Consider the following 18,877-nt stretch of genomic DNA (forward strand, 5'->3'; position numbering starts at 1 on the left):
CTTAACTTTTCTCCCCCATTACTCCATTTGCTAAGATTTATTTCCTTTCAAGAAGAATCACACTTTGCAATAATTTTCATTCCTGTTCCACACAACTTTTTAGTCTTTATAAGTTTAATCAGCCTCATTGTGGTTAGGCTTGGTGGTTGCTGCTGCTCATTTTACTGAGCTTTGTTTTGTAATCATCATTACTTGGTACATTTGTATTCTATTGTGTGCTTCATTTCATTGATCGCTGTCTTTAGTCATGGGTCTTTCATGGGTACCACCTGGCTGTACCAGGGCATGATCCCAGGAGGCTCTGGATGTTCACAGCAAAGCATTATAGAGTCAGCCATCCCAGTCTGGCTAACCCTAGCATCTAGAGCTCAAAGATATTACTTTTTAAGCCTTGAGAAATGATATTTCCTTGCAACAACAGTGACTCCCCAAAGAAAGATGTCCAGCTTCTGTGAAATGAAGCTAAAATCCTGAATTTTTCAGAATTAACAGATCCTTGTACCTGGTCAAGAGAGAATATGGTGGAGTGGGGTTAGAAGGTTAGACTAGGACCAGGAGACTAGAGTTTAAATCTTTGGAGGAAGTGATAAATTTTTTTTAAAGGGATTGAATAATCGTGAAACAATATTATGAATTAATACCAGTTACTAACCATTTTTCTGATACTTGATTGGGATCAGTCATTGCTGGCCTTTGGGCCAAAATTGGCACCTGTAATGGCATCTAGTATGCAAATATTATGGAACTCACTGCCACAAGATGTGTTGCTGCCACTCAGTTTGATGGTTTAAAAAAGGGTTAGACAACCTCATGGAGAAGGTGGTCACAACGCCATTGGTCACAACAGCAAAATGATGCATTCTAGTACAGAGACAGTACACTATACAGTACATGTAAACACTGGGGACCATCAATAGGGTTGGCTGCTGTGTTCATGCTCTGCTTGTGGGCTCCCATCCAGAGGCATCCAGTTAGCCATAGTTGTTAGACATTTGGTTAGATCCAGTAAGTCATTTTTCAGATTCCTACATTTCAAGTAGGCAATGTCATCTTTTAAAATTCTAATGTCATAACATTCAGGGCTATGTACTCTGCTCACTTTCTGTCAATAAAGACAAGTTCAAAGGCCCTAAAAGGTCAGCCAGTTAAAAGCCAAACTCCCTCCCCCTGCTCCGCAAGAGGCCATCCAAAGTGGAACACATCTCAAATTCTGCACAGTGGGGGTCTGTTTAAAGAAGACCAACAGTCCAATTCAATGCATGTCTACTCAGAAGTAAACCACTGAGGTCAACATGATCTACTCCCAGGTAAGCATGTACTAAGGCCCAAGTATCTAATCTAGCCATCCTAGAAACAGAGCTTCCGTAGCAGGGTAGTTTAAAAATCAATTTTCTATTCAAGTTATTTTTTAAAAATGACTCCACTCGTACTTCAATGCTGCCCCATATGTTGGGGACCCAACTCAGAGCACCTGCGTATTGCCACCTCCCTCGTCTCCTTACATCTCTCCTGAAACCTCAACCTTTTGGGGGATGCTTTTTCTTCACCCTTTAGTTCCCTCTATAAACCATAACAGAACATATTCTATTTTGCCCACATCCACCCCTTGCCTCTCCCTCTCCCCACTTTTCCCTCAGTGCATCCCCCAAACCCAAGGTAGAATCAACCCATCAGGGAGTTGCCAGGGGCATCACAACTGAGGCAACACCAGCTTCTCCAGAAGAGAGATGGGGAGAGTTCAGATTTGCAGAACCCATTTGGTTTTTGCTGGAAACGTGAGGTTCACCAACATTCTAGTAAAACAGAATGGCTCAGGGATGAGGTCAATGGCCTTCTGCAATCCCACCAGTAGGGCCGGCCCATCCATGAAGCCAACTGATACTGTCACACAGGTACAGATTGGTGGGTTATGCTCTTTTCCATCCACCTTCTTGCCTCTACTTCTCCCCCTTCCAGTCCCTGCATTGGAAAAGGAAGATGGGAATGGAAGGACATGTGGAGGGGTGTAGAGTGCTGAACTAGAACATTGGAGAATGGGAGAAGCAGAGGCTGCCACATCAACAGGCATCTGGCATGCCACATCAGGTGTCAGGTTTTGGGCCTATCAGCCATACACTGGGATATCACATCCACTATACATGTTTTAATGTATAGATACAGAACACTTTGCTGCACAAGTGGCTCAAAGGCAATCAGTAAATACGGTACTCCTATTTTACAGGCGAGGGACATCAAGGCTGAGATCTAAGCCGTTAGCATATCACCAACCCTAACAGAGAAGCGTATCTGCCAACTTTTGGGAGTCAGATTTTGGATGATCTACTACAAATCCTCCTAAGATTTATCAGTAGATTCTAGACCACCCAATCTGGTCTAGAAATGCTCAAAGGTGGGGGGAAAAATACGGGACCCACCTCTCACCCCAGAACCTTATTCCTCTTTCTTTCATGAAGGAAGTCAAAGGCAATGTCATTCGGGGTTCCCACCTGGCCTCCCATCCAAGCACTGATCAGACCTAGACCTGCATAACAACCTCACCCAATGTCTTCCAACCATAGCACAATGTTTAGATGGCACACATGTGTATCACAGCAAACATCACATGACACTATGTATTCCCAATTGTAGGTGAAAGACGGGGGATGGGACGACTCCTCTTCTCATGCAGTACTTAACCACTCATGCTGTTCATAAACATTCCCCCCCTTCCAAGCCTTCCATCTGATTAATCCAGGCATGTTTTTAGCCCTTCAGAAGTTCTTAAAAGTCATCAATCTAATCTCTTAAATATTGCAGCCAGTTCGTCAAGGCACTGCTGCTGTTTGCTTTTAGATTTCAGAATGCTTAGAAAAACAGGCCCATAAAAAAGCACTTCATCTTACTGGGGAAAAAAAATCAAGATCACTAAATAAATTGAAAATGCCATTGGAAAGGAACTAAGGAGAAGGGAGTAGGTGGGGATTTGGGGGGGAGGGGAGCTGATGAAAGGAGGTAAAAAAAAATGGACTCAGTTGAATCTATGTCACAAGTGGCACTGGTTCTCCAAAGAGAGGGGCTGTTCATCCATTTCCAAAACAAAACATACTGAAAGGAGGGTATTACTTAAACATGTGGAGATGATATTATTATTATTATTATTAATAACAATATTTATATAATGCTTTTCAACAAAAAGATCACAAAGTGGTTTACAGAGAAAATCAAATCAGTCCCTGTCCCACAAGGACCCACAATTGTTAGATTTGACTCTCTAATCTTAACTAAACAAACTAAAAAGATACAAAAGAACACTAGCAGACAGCCACTAGAAAAGACACTGCCGGGGTGAGGAGAGTCAGTTACTCTCACCCCCCCCCCCACCAAATAAAAGAGGAGCACCCACTTGAAAAAGTGCCTCTTACACAGTTAGCAGAGGTAATCACATCTTTGCCAGTCACTCCCTTCTTCCCCTGTTGTCACCCTTGGGTCAATTTTAGATTGCTATACCCGCAGGTGACACTGTATAAATGCTAAGAAGTTAGCATTTATATACACACACACACATGTATAAATATACTGGAGTTCAAGAATAATTGGAAATCTGGTCTCTTGCCCTAAAAGCTTGCTTGCTCCCATCCCAGAAGGTACAAGGGTTTGTTGTGGTCCTTTTTCCCAGTAGCTGAAGTCACTTTGCATATGCCTTTATCTGTTTTTAAATTATGTTTTTTAACTTGTTGTAAGCTGCCTTGAGTTCCTCAAGGGAGAAAGGCGGGGTAGAAATAATAATAATATTAATAATAATAATAATAATATGCTCAGGAGAACTCTTTCCATATCTAGTTCCAAGAAGCCAGGAAGGAGGGTAGTTCCAAGCAAGGGGAGAGGGAGCGTGCCAGGACTTAATGGGAGCAATCAGCATTGGCTGGGGAAGGAATAGCTCTAGTTATAAAGGTGGAAAGAAAGGGAGAGGGTCAAGATCCCTGGGTCACCGGACTCACCCTTCCCATCAATGTGGCAGGCAGGATTCAAGGCGAGCGAAACCAAAGGAGACGTCCTCCTGGACAGCCAGGAAGGAGAGGCTAAGGACGTTCAACCAGCCGAGGAAAGGCGGAGCTGCAACAGGAGGAAGGCGGAGGCTACTGCGAATGAATCAGGGAGCTTTGGAGGCGTCCTTGGAAAGCAGGGAACCAAAGCCCCGCCTGCGGAACATGCAGCCCAACCTGGCGCACGTGTACTCAAGGGCTGCGATCCTGATCTGTGCGCACTTTCCTGTGGCAGTGAGTTCCTCGGGCTTTAGTAGGCTGGAACTGCCCAGGAGGCAGGTAGAGGGGCGCAGGCTGTGAGAGCAGGACCGTGGGAAAACGCGCACCAGCAGCTCCACTGGTTCAAACGCACGTGGACAGAAGGAAACAGGACTTGAGCAAGGGATGCTGGTGGCGGCGTGGGAATGGACTGTACCACTTCGGGGGGGGGGGAGAATCACATTTCCAAATGTTCCTTTCCTGCAACGAGAAAGTTAGCACTGCAGGCACGGCACATGCCCCTGAGCTGCTAGCTCTTTTTCCTGCAGAGAGATCTCTCTCTCTCCCCCTCCCTCCCTCCCTCCCTGTTTTAAATAACTCGGGAATATTCCAAATGGCATCCAGTTTGATTTGGTGTAGTCCAGTGTTTCCTAGGTTGTTTAACCCTTGATGTACATGCAGCTATCTGCCATGTCAGTTTTGCATCCCACCAAAAACTGGGATGCAACTCACTGGTGGATCCAGGACCCCCAGTTTGGGGAACCTCTGATTTAGGCTGCCATCCTAACCACGCTCACCTGGGAGTAAGCCCCATTAACTATAATGACTTACTTCTGAGTAGACATGCCTAGGCTTGGGCTCTTAGTCTGTAATCCTATCTTTGCCAAGTGAATCAGCCCCACATTTAACATGGCAGGAATTGGAATTAATTCCTCCAGCATCTTTTAAGCTCTCATTATTAGTATGAGTTTATTTTTATTAGCATTCAAGAATGGGCTGGGCTTGCAGCAGGCTGACGAATCAGGCGATGGGGTTAAGCAGGCTACTTGCTGGTGCACAAACCCTGCAGCTCCAGGAAACAGATCTCTCCCATGCTTTTTGCAAGAGGTTGTCTGCAAGGAAGTGGAAGGAGAGACAGAGCTCTGCAGAGATGAGGAGCTGTGGCTCAGGTTTCAAAGGGTTTTCTTAACGGAAGAGGATCTCTTTGGTGGGCTGCATCTCCTGGTGAGAATCTTTTGATCTAGTCCAACAAACGCTTTAAATATATATATTTAAGTGATCCTTCATATATTGACTAACTCAGGTCACTCAAAGATTTCTGGTATGTGCTTTCCAGTTCTTGCAAATGTCTTTGCAAGTGCCTGAACTTTTAGTAGTGGTGACTGCTTGAATGATTAGCCCCTCTATTAATAATAGTGTTATTATTAAGAGAGCCTGGTCATGTCATTGGTCATGTCGTGAGAATGGATGATGGGCGGATCCCAAAGGATCTCCTCTATGGAGAACTGGTGCAAGGAAAGCGCCCTACAGGTAGACCACAGCTGCGATACAAGGACATCTGCAAGAGGGATCTGAAGGCCTTAGGGATGGACCTCAACAAGTGGGAAACCCTGGCCTCTGAGCGGCCCGCTTGGAGGCAGGCTGTGCAGCATGGCCTTTCCCAGTTTGAAGAGACACTTTGCCAACAGTCTGAGGCTAAGAGGCAAAGAAGGAAGGCCCATAGCCAGGGAGACAGACCAGGGACAGACTGCACTTGCTCCCGGTGTGGAAGGGATTGTCACTCCCGGATTGGCCTTTTCAGCCACACTAGACGCTGTGCCAGAACCACCTTTCAGAGCGCGATACCATAGTCTTTCGAGACTGAAGGTTGCCAATACTAATACTAAGAGAGCCTGCATTAGTGTACGGGCTGGGAGTATGTGACATTGTAGTCTTGCTGAAGCTAAGCAGGTTTAGCTCTCCTGTGTCCCTGGATGGAGAATCCCCTGAGCCCCCCATATATGTCTATTCCTTAGAAGGAAATAAAACCATGGCTTTCTGTATATTAAAAGAGTGTCTTAATATCAGGCTGGCTGGTTGGCAACCTTCTGGTATGGTACCCCTGGGGGCTGGGGGATAAGAATAAGCCCTCCGTTTGGCTGTACTTGTAAAAGGCGACTGAACAGCCACCGGGTAGGTGGGACTCGATAGCCTGGGAAGGCAGCTCATCTGAGAGAAGGAAAACTCAGATCCCAAACCTCCACTGCCTTGTGGCTACATCCAGTTATGGAAAAGGCTTCAGGAGTCAACCTCGAGGCAAAATCCGGAGCCGGAGTCCCTAAGGCAGTTCATGGCAACACCGTATTGACCTCTGCCTTTCCATTGGACCATTTCAGCAACGTGGAGAGGGGGGATTTGCTGCATGGGTAACAGTCTATCCTCCATATCTACTTTACCCAGGCTTCGCGCACTGGAGAGGACACTGTTCCAGAACCACCGTTCAGAGTGCAATACCATAGTCTTCCGAGACTGAAGGATGCCAACAACCCCTTATTATCAGATGTCTTGGGTCCCTGTTGTCAAACAGAATGGCAAGATGTAAAGATATTAAATTGGTGGTTCCCAAACGTTTTAGCACCAGGAACCACTTTTTAAAACAACACTCTACTGAGACTCACCTAGATTTACCAGGTATTTAAAAAGAAGCTCTAGAAAGAAATATCTTAGAGCCCACTCTGTGCCGCCGACCACAGTGCCGTAAGGGGAGTGCCGTAAGGGGGGCTTACGGTGCCGTAAGGGGGGCTCATAGCTGGTGCTGGGCTAGCACGGGGGGGGGGAGGTGGGAGCATGGAGGAGGCATTCCTGGGAGGAGGGAGGCCGGCGGGGGCAGGGAGGAGGCGTGCCGAGGGGTGGTGGAGGATCCGTGGAGCTGAAGTCCGCAGGATCCAGGGCGCTCATGGAGAGCTGCGCGCCCTACATGAGCGCCTTTTCCTTATCACTGACCTTTTGGTCAATGGTAAAGTGAGTAGCCCCACTGTGGGACTGCTTACCTTACTTGGGGGAAGGGGACAAACGTCCCCTTCTCCCGAGGAGCCTCCCGCGGTAGGCGCAGAATTTGGAAGCAGCCCTTTTCGGTGCTGCCGAGCCTGGGTGCTCTGGGCAGCTCAGGATTGGGCTGTTATTTATTTATTTATTTATTTATTTATTTATTTTTAAGAAATAATACCCAGAAAAAGGACCCTCAAACTTTACTTCTCTATATTTACATATGCTTGCAAACTGCGGGAGCTCGGCTCCTTGCAGGGCGGTTAGCAACTGTAAACTGCAGGAGCTGAGCTCTTTGCAGGGTAATTATCAGCAACAGGATCTGATTTTCAATAGCTTCAGGGCTTGAAGAAATTAATTATCTGATCTCTCCATCACCCTTTGGCAACTCACCAAAAATCAGGTTGCAACCCACCAGTGGGTCCTGACCCACAGTTTGGGAACTACTGTATTAAATAAATGGAACTCACTCCCAGGAAAGTGTGCAAAGGACTGCAACCTTAGGGCGCAATCCTAACCCCTTATGTCAGTGCAGCTCTGAGGTAAGGGAACAAACATTCCCTTACTTTGATGAGGCCTGTGTGAGTGACACCCAACTGCAGGATGCAGCACAGGTCCCCATTGGCACCGCTATGCCAGTGCTGGAAAGCACTGACATAAGGGGTTAGGATTGTGCCCTTAGGCTTGTTTGCAGTTGAGGGAAGTAAATCTTGTGGCATTGAGTGCTCTGCATGTTGACTTAGAATTACACCCCACTGACAGCCCAATCCTATCCAACATTCCAGCACTAGTGCAACCACAGTGCAGCCCCAGGTAAGGGAACAAATGTTCCCAAACCTTAAGGAGGCCTCTGTGACTGCACTCTCAACACAGGAAGTGCTTCCCCTATAGGCACAGCAGCACCGGCACTGGAAAATTGGATAGGATTGACTGTTATTTGGGTGGGAATAACTTCCAAGGAAGTGTACACAGCATTGCCATGTGTTCAGCATTGCCATGTGTTCAGTTTTTGTCCCTGGTTGTTATTACAGTATTTATATACAGCACCATCCATGCACAAAGTGTTTTCCAAAGGATGGGAAGATGAGTACTAGTTATTAAAATACCTGTATTAAATACCTGTATACCTGTATTAGTTGCTCACAATTTAAACCTGGGCAGGAGGGAGGTCCCAGAGGAAGAACCAGGCAGTGGAAGCAGGGAATAACTGTCGAGTTGTTTTGGATGTGGGTTACAAGCTCTCTCTCTCTCTCTTTGATTTTATTTAAATCCATATAGTCCTTTGAGTGTTAATGGCTGCCTGATGAGCAGGAACTCAGCTGGTGAAGCTGTCTACATGATTTCAGCTGCATGCTGGAGAAAGCTTTACTTGCTGAAATGTTTGCATGCCATGAACATATAAAAATAGAGGTCAGCAACTAGAAGCCCCACTGTTATATCTGGCTCACTGGAGGGTACATACTGACTCCCCAGTTGCCAAGCTAGAGGCAGAACAAGGGGTGGAAGGGAAAGGGCTGAAGAACAACAGAAGGGCTGGTTCTATGGGTCAGCCCCATTATAACCAGCCAGCCTATAAGTCCATCTGCAGCTCTGTCCATTATCTCCCTCTGGAAGGAGAAGAGGGACCTGGATGCTGAATTAAGTTATAAGCGTCCTTGTAAGTGTCCATAGAATTATAATCTTAATGGAAAGAACTTGACAGTTTTTTTCCTTATGTATCAGAGTTCCTGTTATAAACATGTAATTTGGAAATACATTTTTGTTAATAAAAATCTGTGTTTAGAAAAGTTTGTAATCTATCCTCTCCTGCATATTCAGGGTTTATTACTGCATCTGTATGTACAGACTACTCTCTCTATCTAAATGACTTGGGGCCTAATCCTATGCAACTTTCCAGTGCCAATGCAGCTACAATGCAGCCCCAAGGTAAGGCAACAAGCATTCCACTACCTTGAGGTGGCCTCCGAGACTGACCCCCACTACAGGATGCAGCGTGTGCCCAGTTGGCATGGCTGCATCATTGTTGGAAAGTTGGATAGGATTGGGCCCTTACAGTCTAGAAAAGAGGGGGATGATACTGAACCTCAAAAGGGTCACTTTGGTGACTCACATAACCAAATTGCATCAAGGACTCTGAGATTAGGGTTGCCAGAGTCCAGTATCTCAAATCTGCACACTGTAATTTGCATAGTATGCAAATCATTTCCTTGATATGAATGGTGGTGAAATTTCAGCTTCACTGCTTTTCCACTCTAAATTGCTCCCTCCCAGTAAGGCTCTGCAGCCTGCAAATAGGTAATTGGACATTTTCACACAGTTGCATATAACAGATATGGTACATTCAGCAAAAATGACAAAGAGTTCTGTAGCATATTAAAGATTCCCCCACTTATTCTGCCATCAGCTCTTGTAAGCTATGGTCCCACCCATGAATCTTATGAATGTGGTCTGCAGCTCACAACAGTAAATTTTATTTACTGAAATAAATAGGGGATCCTCTACAATAGTTTGGTAAGTTAACTTTGAAATCACTGCATGGGCTGCAGTATCCTTTATCACCAGTTCTTCCCCATCTGATGGATGTCAGTTTCTTACTATATTCCTTGACATATACAGTTGGTGTCAATGCTTTTATCTTGAACTTTTGTATGCCTTTTTATCATTTCACATATATTATAATATGCTGCAAATACCCCTGTTCTCACACCATGAGTCAGTTCGTGACTCCACTCTCCTCACTGATTTATATTGAAGATCTGCTGGCTGTTCATTTTCTCTCCAATAATGTCTCTGGTTTGGCCATTTACATCAATTACACTTCGTTGCAACTTGGGAGTTTTTTGCCTAGGAATTTCAGCTAGCCTCTGCCCTGCCTCTAACCAGCAATATTAACAATGTACTGCATTGCAGGACTGTTCTGAGATGTCACTGCCCTCAGCCATAGCCCCCGCAATCTACCATATGGGCACAATGGACTGTATAAATAAAATGATCAGCAAACTTTTGACCCACCTAATTTTTTTATTAGCCATGGGCTCATAGGTCCTGAGCCACAAACATTTGAGTTGACACTGCCCGAATATTTGGGAGCATATCTTTGTTTTCACAGCAGCTAGAACCTTTTTTTTTTTTAATGAAAGCTGGCAATCCAGTTGGGCAGGGAAGAGCGTGTACCAAATCTGGGCCAAATCCAGCCACCACGTAAAAGGGCAATTGAATAATGCTAATGGACAAATTTGCCATTTCAGAAGCTTGTGCAGGGCTAGAAGGCAAGGGTGCAGTTGAACAGTCTTCTAGATCCGTATTCAGAGGAGCTGTCTCTTGACAAGTTAAAACTTGCCCAGTTGAAGATGTCTATTGCAGAAATGTGTGCAAGGAAAAAAAATTGAAAGTAGCAACCTAATTGTAGGAGGTTTCAAAGAATCCTTGGCCAACATCTGTGACACTTAACATGCCTAAGCTGTTAAAGCATCTCCTTTTCCTTCTTTACTATTGAAACTGAGAGTGTAAGATCTTTGGACTAGGAACTATTGTTTTTGTGTTAGTCTTTAACAGCATCCTACACAGTGATGGTGCTGAATATATTTATAGGTATCATTCACAGCAGGAATTTTAGTAATAGAAACTTAAGTATTCTTGATTGCTCAAAATGTACGTGTTGGAATTCTCTGCATCTTACAGGTATGATGCAGGTGCACCTTTTATTTTGTCACTGTTCTATTTTGCTAATGCTTGAAAAGCAACAGAATATATTTCCGGGTGTCTGATTGCCCTGTCCCTGCCACAAACAAATAACAACCCAGCATTTGTCACCATTTCTTGCTCTGCACCCATTCTGATATCTGCATCTTCCTAATGATATAGGGCTCAATCCTATCCAACTTTCCAGCACCAGTGCAGCTGCAATGCAGCCCCAAGGTAAGGGAACAAATGTTTCTATATCTTAAGGAAGCCTCTCTGACTGCCTTCCCACCCCAGAATGCAGTGCACGACCCACTGGCATGGTTGCACCGGCACTGGAAAATTGGATAGGATTGGGCCCTAGTCAACTACTCTTCAGAAATCCATCCCATCCTGCGCCCCCCTCATACTTTCTGCCAGCTCTATTGCTGTCCTCGGTTGCACTGATGTCCCCTTCAGCCTTGAGCCACTCAGCTACTTTTCCCATTATCCAGGAAAGCAGAAAGAGGTTATTGCTAAGCAACCCTGTTCTTTCCTTAGCAACAGACCTCAAACACAAGGTTCTGTCCGCCAAGGGAATAGTGGGTCACTGCATTCTGTAGGGTTGATTAGTCCTAGTTTGGGCTGAATCAACACTAAGTGCTCCATAACTAAATTTTGTCCCTTCCTGGCTCAGAGGGGTGGAGGTGTGCCTTGGGTTGGGCTTAGCTGCTTAGATGTTTGTTAAATTTGATGACCACCATCTCTGATTTCTCTCTCTCTCACACACACACACTCTCTTTCTTTTTAAGTAAAATTGCAGAAACGGAAAAATGTCTCACAAGCTGGTCAAAGAGGACTTCGTAAGTAACCTGAATGGAACGACCTTGCTTGAGCTTTCGGTCATCTTACCCATACCACCATTATGTCTGCTTTCCCGGGGTCTGCTGTTGACCTTGTATTTCCTCCACCATGGAACACCTTTACATTCAAAGAGTGGCCGTTTTCTTCTAGACTTTACTGTTTTAGTCATCCCTTCACTGCTCCTCTGTACAATTTTTGCTCCTGTTCTCCCTGCGATTGTACTCTTCATGACAGTGTTCTGCGCAGGCTTGATTTTTAAAATATACAGTCGAAGGACAAATTATGTTAAAGTGCCACTTGAGCAAATCCTAAGGGATTTCCTGAGGACAAACTTGAAGCCAAAGTACATTCCTTCGATATCCGTGTTTCGAGCGTATATGAACGTGTTGACATCCATCAACATTCTGGCAGTGGATTTTCCACAGTACCCCCGACGATACGCCAAGACCGAAACCTATGGGACTGGACTAATGGATTTTGGGGTAGGAGCTTTTGTTTTTGGGAATGCCGTGGTGTGTCCTGAAGTTCGGTTGAAACCTGGGGCTGTACAACGCAATTCCTTTTACCTTACCAAGCAGTTCTCATCTGTCTGGCCTCTGCTCCTCCTTGGCTTTGGCCGACTGATGAGTGTTAAAGCCATTGACTATCACGAACATACCTCGGAATATGGCGTGCACTGGAATTTTTTCTTCACTTTAGCCTCTGTACGAATCACAGCATCTCTGCTCTTGACTGCGTTCCCTGTGCGCAAAGCATGGATCGTGGCTGTGACACTTGCTGTAGGTTATGAATGCTTTCTTTCCCTTACGCCTCTGAAGATGTTTATCATGCACGGGAGCAACGGCCAGGGTTCAAGGACTGGCTTTTTAAATGCCAACAGAGAAGGCTTATTTTCCATTGCAGGCTACCTTGCCATCTACATGGCTAGTGTCCAAGTGGGTTTATTTTTGTTAAGGAAGAGAAGCTCGGTCAGAGAGTGGTTTGGAGTGATCTGCTCCCTGCTGCTGACATTTTTCCTTCTGTTTATTTGTCTCAATTTCTGTCAAACCTATGTAGACACCACATCCCGACGGATGGGAAACCTCTCCTTTTGCCTGTGGATCGTCGCTTATTGCCTGCTGCTCTTTGGTGCTTACTTGTTGGCCGATCTTGCTTTGGTGTTTGCAAAGCTGCTGGTGGATGGTGCTACCGTTCCTGCCAGCTGGAACATAGTGCCACTGTCAGAGACAAATAAAAAACAAGACTCAGAAACTAATGATAGGAAACCAATACCTCAGGACCTGTGTCTGATCACTGCTGTGAACAGAAATCAACTACTGTATTTCTTGCTTGCCAACATTTTGACTGGCTTCACAAACATGCTGGTTGATACGATCCATAGCAGGACCTTCTCGGCCATGTTTGTTCTGCACCTCTATATGTTTGCAAATGTTTTAATTATGTATATGTTGCAAGCCAAAAATATCGTTGTTAAGTGGTGGTAATGGGAAACTTGAAGTTCTCAAAGCTGTATCATAAAGTTTGGGTTAGGAAAAGCATACACAGCCCTGGAAGTTGCATGAGACTTTGCGGCATGGTGACAGCCTTTTATATTGAGCTGTTTAACCCAGCGCACAGGTGTACACATTTGATCCCTGTTGCATATAAGCAACGTTGGGCAGAAATGGCTTAAGGCGGTCCCAGTTCTAAAACGTGGAACTGGGGACCATGGCCATTAAAATCAAGGTGACTCCATGTCATTAAGCATGATGCACTTACAAATGTTGTCAGGATGGGGACCAAAGACCCAGCTTGCATATATGATTTAAGCCATTTTTGCTGAATGTTGCGTTTACGCAACAGGGATCAAATGTGTGCACTGTAGGCTGGGCAGAAATGGGTTAAAGCTATTCTGTCTCTTTGTCACACTGGTCTTCCTGTGCATTGCACCTTACTCTTCTGCGGGGGGTTCTGCACATAATGAATGCTCACTGTGATAGGAGAGGTCACTGATTTAGGCAGGGTAAAAATTGCCTGGCACTGGGGGTTTCTAGTGCCTAGAATGATGGGCAGAGCACCTCCCCATCCTGGAAGACTACGCTGTCCCCAACTGTGGTCCCTGTACTGTCTTCTAGGGAAGAATGAAATGGCCTACAATTGGGACATAACTGAAACAGAAAAAAAAATCTAGTCTCTACCCAGACAGGAGCAGGGCAAGGTTTTGCCTGAGTGGTGTCTCTAGCAGCATCCTCTTTACACTTCCACACACAAGTCAATGTCAGCTGTTCATCTCTATGGGAGGTGGCAAATGTGACCTGGACATAGCCTTATGCACTTGGTATGAGATCAAAATAAATGCATTTGTAACACTCTGCAAGATCAGAATTGCGGTTTACATATCTTATTTATTGTAATATGGTTTTATGTGAAAATGTATGAAGAAAAATGAATGTTTTCAAAATAAAGCCTGGGTTAAAAAGAAACAAATAATCTCTTGCAGTATAGATGGAGTGATAGATCTGTATTATGATAAGCATGACATGGAAGAAGTGAGGCATAGGAGGAAGGCTCTCATTGGCCCCTAAGCAAATAATAAATGTACCTATGTGCTAGGGGAGAGAGACATTATAATAAATGGAGTGATACAAAGAATGGCATCACAGCCTATATGGAAATGAAAGCAAAAGATGCTTTCATAAGCTATTGTGATTAGGAGCTGGTGTAGTGTAGTGAGTAAGGCCTGAACCTCACGTCTCTAAAAGGAACTCATTAAGCTGCTTTGGCAAGCCACTCTGGGTCAGCCTTGGTCTTCCCTATTAGCAATATGGAAATAATAATACCTGACAAAGTGGTGGTGGTGGTGATTGTAAGGACAACCTCAAGATAATACAAGCAAAGCACTTTGACACTCAGAAAGCGTTCAGTATTATTATTATTATTATTATTATTATTATTATTATTACCACAAGAATGCTAGTAGCTGGTGCCCCTGAGCCAAAGCCCTGCCCTTGGTCACCTGTGACACACTTGCAGTCATACCCGTTTTATCAGCACTGAGTGATAAGCAGCAGCAGCAGCTTCTCCAGCCCTCTCCTCTGGTCAACTAAAGCATCATTTAGAGGCCCTGTAATGACCAAGAACCCAAAGGGATTCTCCCATTTGTAAATTGGGTTTCCGGGGTCCATCAGCAATTTGAGTCTCTTCAGCAACTCGCTCCACCACTGCTGTTGGGGAGTTCAATGGTCATTCTGACTGGGTGAGCATTCTGATGCATGTAGGTCTTTGGCCAATGTCCAGCCTGGGCAAATCCTGATGCTGCCCGGTAAGAACACTGATGTAAAAGTCCAAATCCTCGTAGGACTGCTACATTCTTATGACTGTCTCTACTCTTGTGCTGTTACCAACACCGAAACCAATAGAATGACTTATGAACTGATATAACAACTTAAAAACATATGAGATTCAGAGGTTGTCATCTACACTGAGAGCCAGAACAAACATGACTCTTGCCATGTGGTTTTGCTGTTTTCATATGGGGTTCTTTTTTGGGGGGGATGTCTGATTTCAAGTACATGTGGGTAGTCTTATCTATAAGTTGTTTTTCCACACACTTAATCAAGTCCTCTCCCCCATGATTTCAATCTTAATCATGGCTCCATAGGACGTTCCCGAGCCTCAGGTTTGCACACTTCCGTACTGCTGCAAATCTTATCCACTTGATTCAATTAATGTATGATAGTAGATTCACATGGTGTGTTCGTTTGGAGACAAACTTGAATATGTCCACACAGTTACTGACACAGACAGGGATGGGACCTTATTCATATTTCTCATGGCTGAACAACCCCATTGTCTGAATATCCTGAAGTGGAAAGAACCATTGAAGAAAGCCCCAAGTGTACCTTCACACAGAAGTACTGAACATTTGTTTTGGCTCTGAGTCTTTTGCGAGGGTAGGATACAAATGTACAGAATCAGTTTTGGCATCACTAAGAACAATGGTTTAATCATGGCTCCATAGGACGTTCCTGAGCCTCAGGCTTGCACACTTCCGTACTGCTGCAAATCCATCTGCTCTTACTAGGCCCTCAAAAACTACTGAAATTATAGGGGAAATAGTGGTCAGATGTGATTGGGCAGATGACTACTGTCTCCTTAAAAATATGTACATCAATACCTTGCACTTTTGACTGATTAGGGGCCAGAGCATGGACGAAAGTCAAAATTTGATGAATGTCAAAGTATAGCTGTATTTAGCTTGCAAATTTATTTTGGCTGGCGAAAAACGTAAATAACTATATAACACATGTGAGTGCATGCAAAACAGAAATAAACAGAAAAAAAAGAAAATAAACAGAAGAACGTCATGAAAGGTTGGATGGAATTGGAAGAAAGAGGAAAGCACATGGACCAAATTTGAAATGCGGTTATAATTGGAAGTGGCTGAAAGAACAAAACAATGAAAGTCAAGTGGATGAAAGTCAGAGCAGTGCTGTGCAAGCCTTGCCAAAAAACTTCTGCTATCCAAAATCAAAGTTAAATAGAAACAGATTCCAAAGTCAAGCAAGCATGAGAACTAGCCAAAAGGGGTGGGAACTTCCCCTGAGCGTTTGCGCTTCTAACAGCAGTAAATGTCCTGATCTTGTCAGCGAGAGCAGGATTCACAGTGGATTGCTGTTTATTCTCTGTGCCAGTGTGTGCAGGCCTGACCCACTTCTGCAGGAGCAAGCTGTCAACCACTCCTTGGGGCTTCCGTGTAAGCAGGTATAGGATTGTGACCCGAAGCAGGCATTCTCCCACACCTATTCACACCCACACTTAGGTGAGCAGATAAAGATATTTTAATTTCATCTTCCCCTGCCTCACTCTTGTTCACACTCCACTAGGCAATATGAGCGGCAATCCTATGCATGTTTGCCTGGGAGTAAGCCCTATGAACACAGTGGGACTTACTTCTGTGTAGGCATCTATAGGGTAATAAAACAAAAACACCCCCCTCCCCAGCAGGACAAAGATCTAAACAGATAATGGTTACAGAACAGCAGAAAACTAGATATGCTTGCCTGACTGTGTTGAATCATTGCCAATGTACAAGAGTAGAAGAGTGTGCCATGTGCAATGCTGTATTGATTTCAGGAAACTGACCACACCATCATCAACCGGATTAGAGATTACATTGGCCAGGAAAGAAACCATGTAAACCAATGGTGTTCTGGCATGCAAATAACGTAGGAAGTTCGGCCTGATTGGCTCTCATTTCTGATGTAACAGCTTCAACAATGAGCAGTTCACAAGTGGAACCATGGCCAACAAAACTCATTATGGGATAGTCTGCCATTTTCAAAGCTATATAATAAAGTAAATCATTCAACAGTGAATTAGTGAGGCTGACAATTAACTTTTGTTCCTTGTCCATAATTAAGTACACAACAATTCCTGGCCTGAGGCAGCTGCGATAAAGTCATTAGGACATCGTATGTTATCCGTGAGGTACGTAATTCTTCCTTAACCGTATTTTTTCCCATAACTATAGTTTTATGTGTAAACACAATGCACGACAGCTAGGGGCTCTCTTTGGATTTTTGGATCTCTTATTCACAAAGAGAAAGTTAACAACTTGAAAGATCAAAACACAATGGCCCAATTTACACGTAACAAGAAACCATAGTTTCCTGCTACAAGAGCAAGTCTTAAAAAGCTGCAGGTTCATGTGCTCCCCACTCCACTGTCACATGCACAAAGAGAAGATGTAAAATTCCCATTTTTGGCTACAGTTCCATGTTACTGATGAACGTGGAGAACTGTGGCTCAGGTCACCGTTAGCTTAAAAAAAAATCCAAACAAACCAGAATTTGAAACTGTGGTTTGATCCTGGTTTGTTTTACTTAACTGTGGTTTGGACTAACCCACAGTTCCCTGTGTTTGTAACCCTCTTCATACATATCCTCTCCATGGAGATGGTACATGTGGTGGAAGGCAGTATGAATGCACCATCAAGCCTCATTCCCATGCTGAGCTCTTGCTTACCCTATGGGTGCAATCTGTCTGCATAGGGAAATTCTATCTGTGGGACAAATCTCCTCATGATAATGGCTATTGAACACTGGCTATGTTTGCAATAATGAGGCAAATCCGTCCCCCCATGGATAGTGTTTGCCTGTGCAGACAAATGCTGTAGGTCAATGTTTCTCAAACTGTGGGTTGGGACCCACTAGGTTCCCATTCATTTCAATATATCTTTTTTAATATATCAGACTTGATGCTATCATGGTATGTGACTACATTTGGGGAAATGTTACAGACCTGTACTTTGAACAAGCTACTTATGTATATTCTACAATGATATTAAATGGGACTTACTCCTGGGTAGGTGTGGGTAGGATTGCAGCCTAGGATTGTTAAAAATGTTCCTGCGTGATGATGTCACTTCCGGTCATGACATCACTTCTGGTGGATCCTGACAGATTATCATTCTAAAAAGTGGGTCCTGGTGCTAAATGTGTGAGAATCACTGCTGTAGGCAGAAAGTGGTGGGGGCTAGCCTATGGAGCATGTCAAGGGCAGGGCTTGCTGGTGTGCCCATAGGGGTGTTATAACTATGGCATTTCACCACTCTTACAGCACATCTGAATAGAGCTTGAACGTAACTCAGAACTTCAGCTCAGTTTAAGCAGAAAGTTTAAACCTACTTATCCCTCAGCCATAAAACACTGAGGCTGTCCCTTCTAAAATATATATGGGTTGCTGTAGGTATGGTGACATTCATATGAACAAGTCCCTTCTTTGCAAGAAATGGTGGGCGCAATCCTAACCAACTTTCCAGCACTGGCATAGCTGTGCCAGTGGGGCATGTGCTGTATCATGCAGTTGGGGGGCAGTCACAGAGGCCTCCTCAAGGTAGGGCAGTGTTTATTCCCTTACCTCAGAGTTGCATTGCCCTTATGTCAGTGGTGGAAAATTGGTTAGGATTGCGGACAGTGTGTATGTTGGGACAAGGATACAAATATGGGCTATGATTATAGTGCTTGTAGCTATACCAAGGAAGTTTGTTGTAAGGCTTGCTGTAGTGATACTGTTGCCTAACTTGGAAGCTAAGGGCCCAATCCTATCCAACTTTCCAGCGCTGACGCAGCCACAGTGCAACCCTGAGGTAAGGGAATAAACATTCTCTTATGTTGAGGAGGGCTCCATGGCTGCCCCCCTGTTGGCACAGCTACATCAGCGCTGGAAAGTTGGATAGAACTGGGCTCTAAATTACATTTAAGACATCTTAGGGCGCAATGCTAACCCCTTACATCAGTGCTTTCCAGCACTGACATAAGGGCAATGCAGCTGTGAGGTAACAGAAC

At 44.5% G+C, this 18,877-nt stretch overlaps 2 protein-coding genes across 4 annotated transcripts in view; one reads left to right on the forward strand and one right to left on the reverse strand.

The window, feature by feature from the left end:
- The window catches only part of MYO19 (myosin XIX), a 35,792-nt gene extending 31,733 nt beyond the window's left edge, over positions 1-4,059 (reverse strand). For 2 of the 3 annotated variants that reach the window (XM_066635711.1, XM_066635713.1), the window contains exon 1: positions 3,978-4,058. In XM_066635711.1, coding sequence (XP_066491808.1) covers positions 3,978-3,986 — 9 coding nt within the window. In that variant the 5' untranslated portion in view covers positions 3,987-4,058. Of the gene's footprint in view, positions 1-3,977 lie in introns of all 3 variants that reach the window. The other variant, XM_066635712.1, reaches the window with a different exon arrangement.
- A 1,055-nt stretch (positions 4,060-5,114) lies between these two features.
- Positions 5,115-13,964, forward strand: PIGW (phosphatidylinositol glycan anchor biosynthesis class W). The gene is made up of 2 exons (XM_066636218.1): positions 5,115-5,225; positions 11,498-13,964. The coding sequence occupies exon 2, from the start codon at positions 11,519-11,521 to the stop codon at positions 13,031-13,033; it is 1,515 nt and encodes a 504-aa protein (XP_066492315.1). The 5' UTR covers positions 5,115-5,225; positions 11,498-11,518; the 3' UTR covers positions 13,034-13,964.
- The last annotated feature ends 4,913 nt before the right edge of the window (positions 13,965-18,877 follow it).

The sequence above is a fragment of the Tiliqua scincoides genome, chromosome 8 (genome assembly GCF_035046505.1).
Source record: "Tiliqua scincoides isolate rTilSci1 chromosome 8, rTilSci1.hap2, whole genome shotgun sequence".
NCBI lineage: Eukaryota > Metazoa > Chordata > Lepidosauria > Squamata > Scincidae > Tiliqua > Tiliqua scincoides.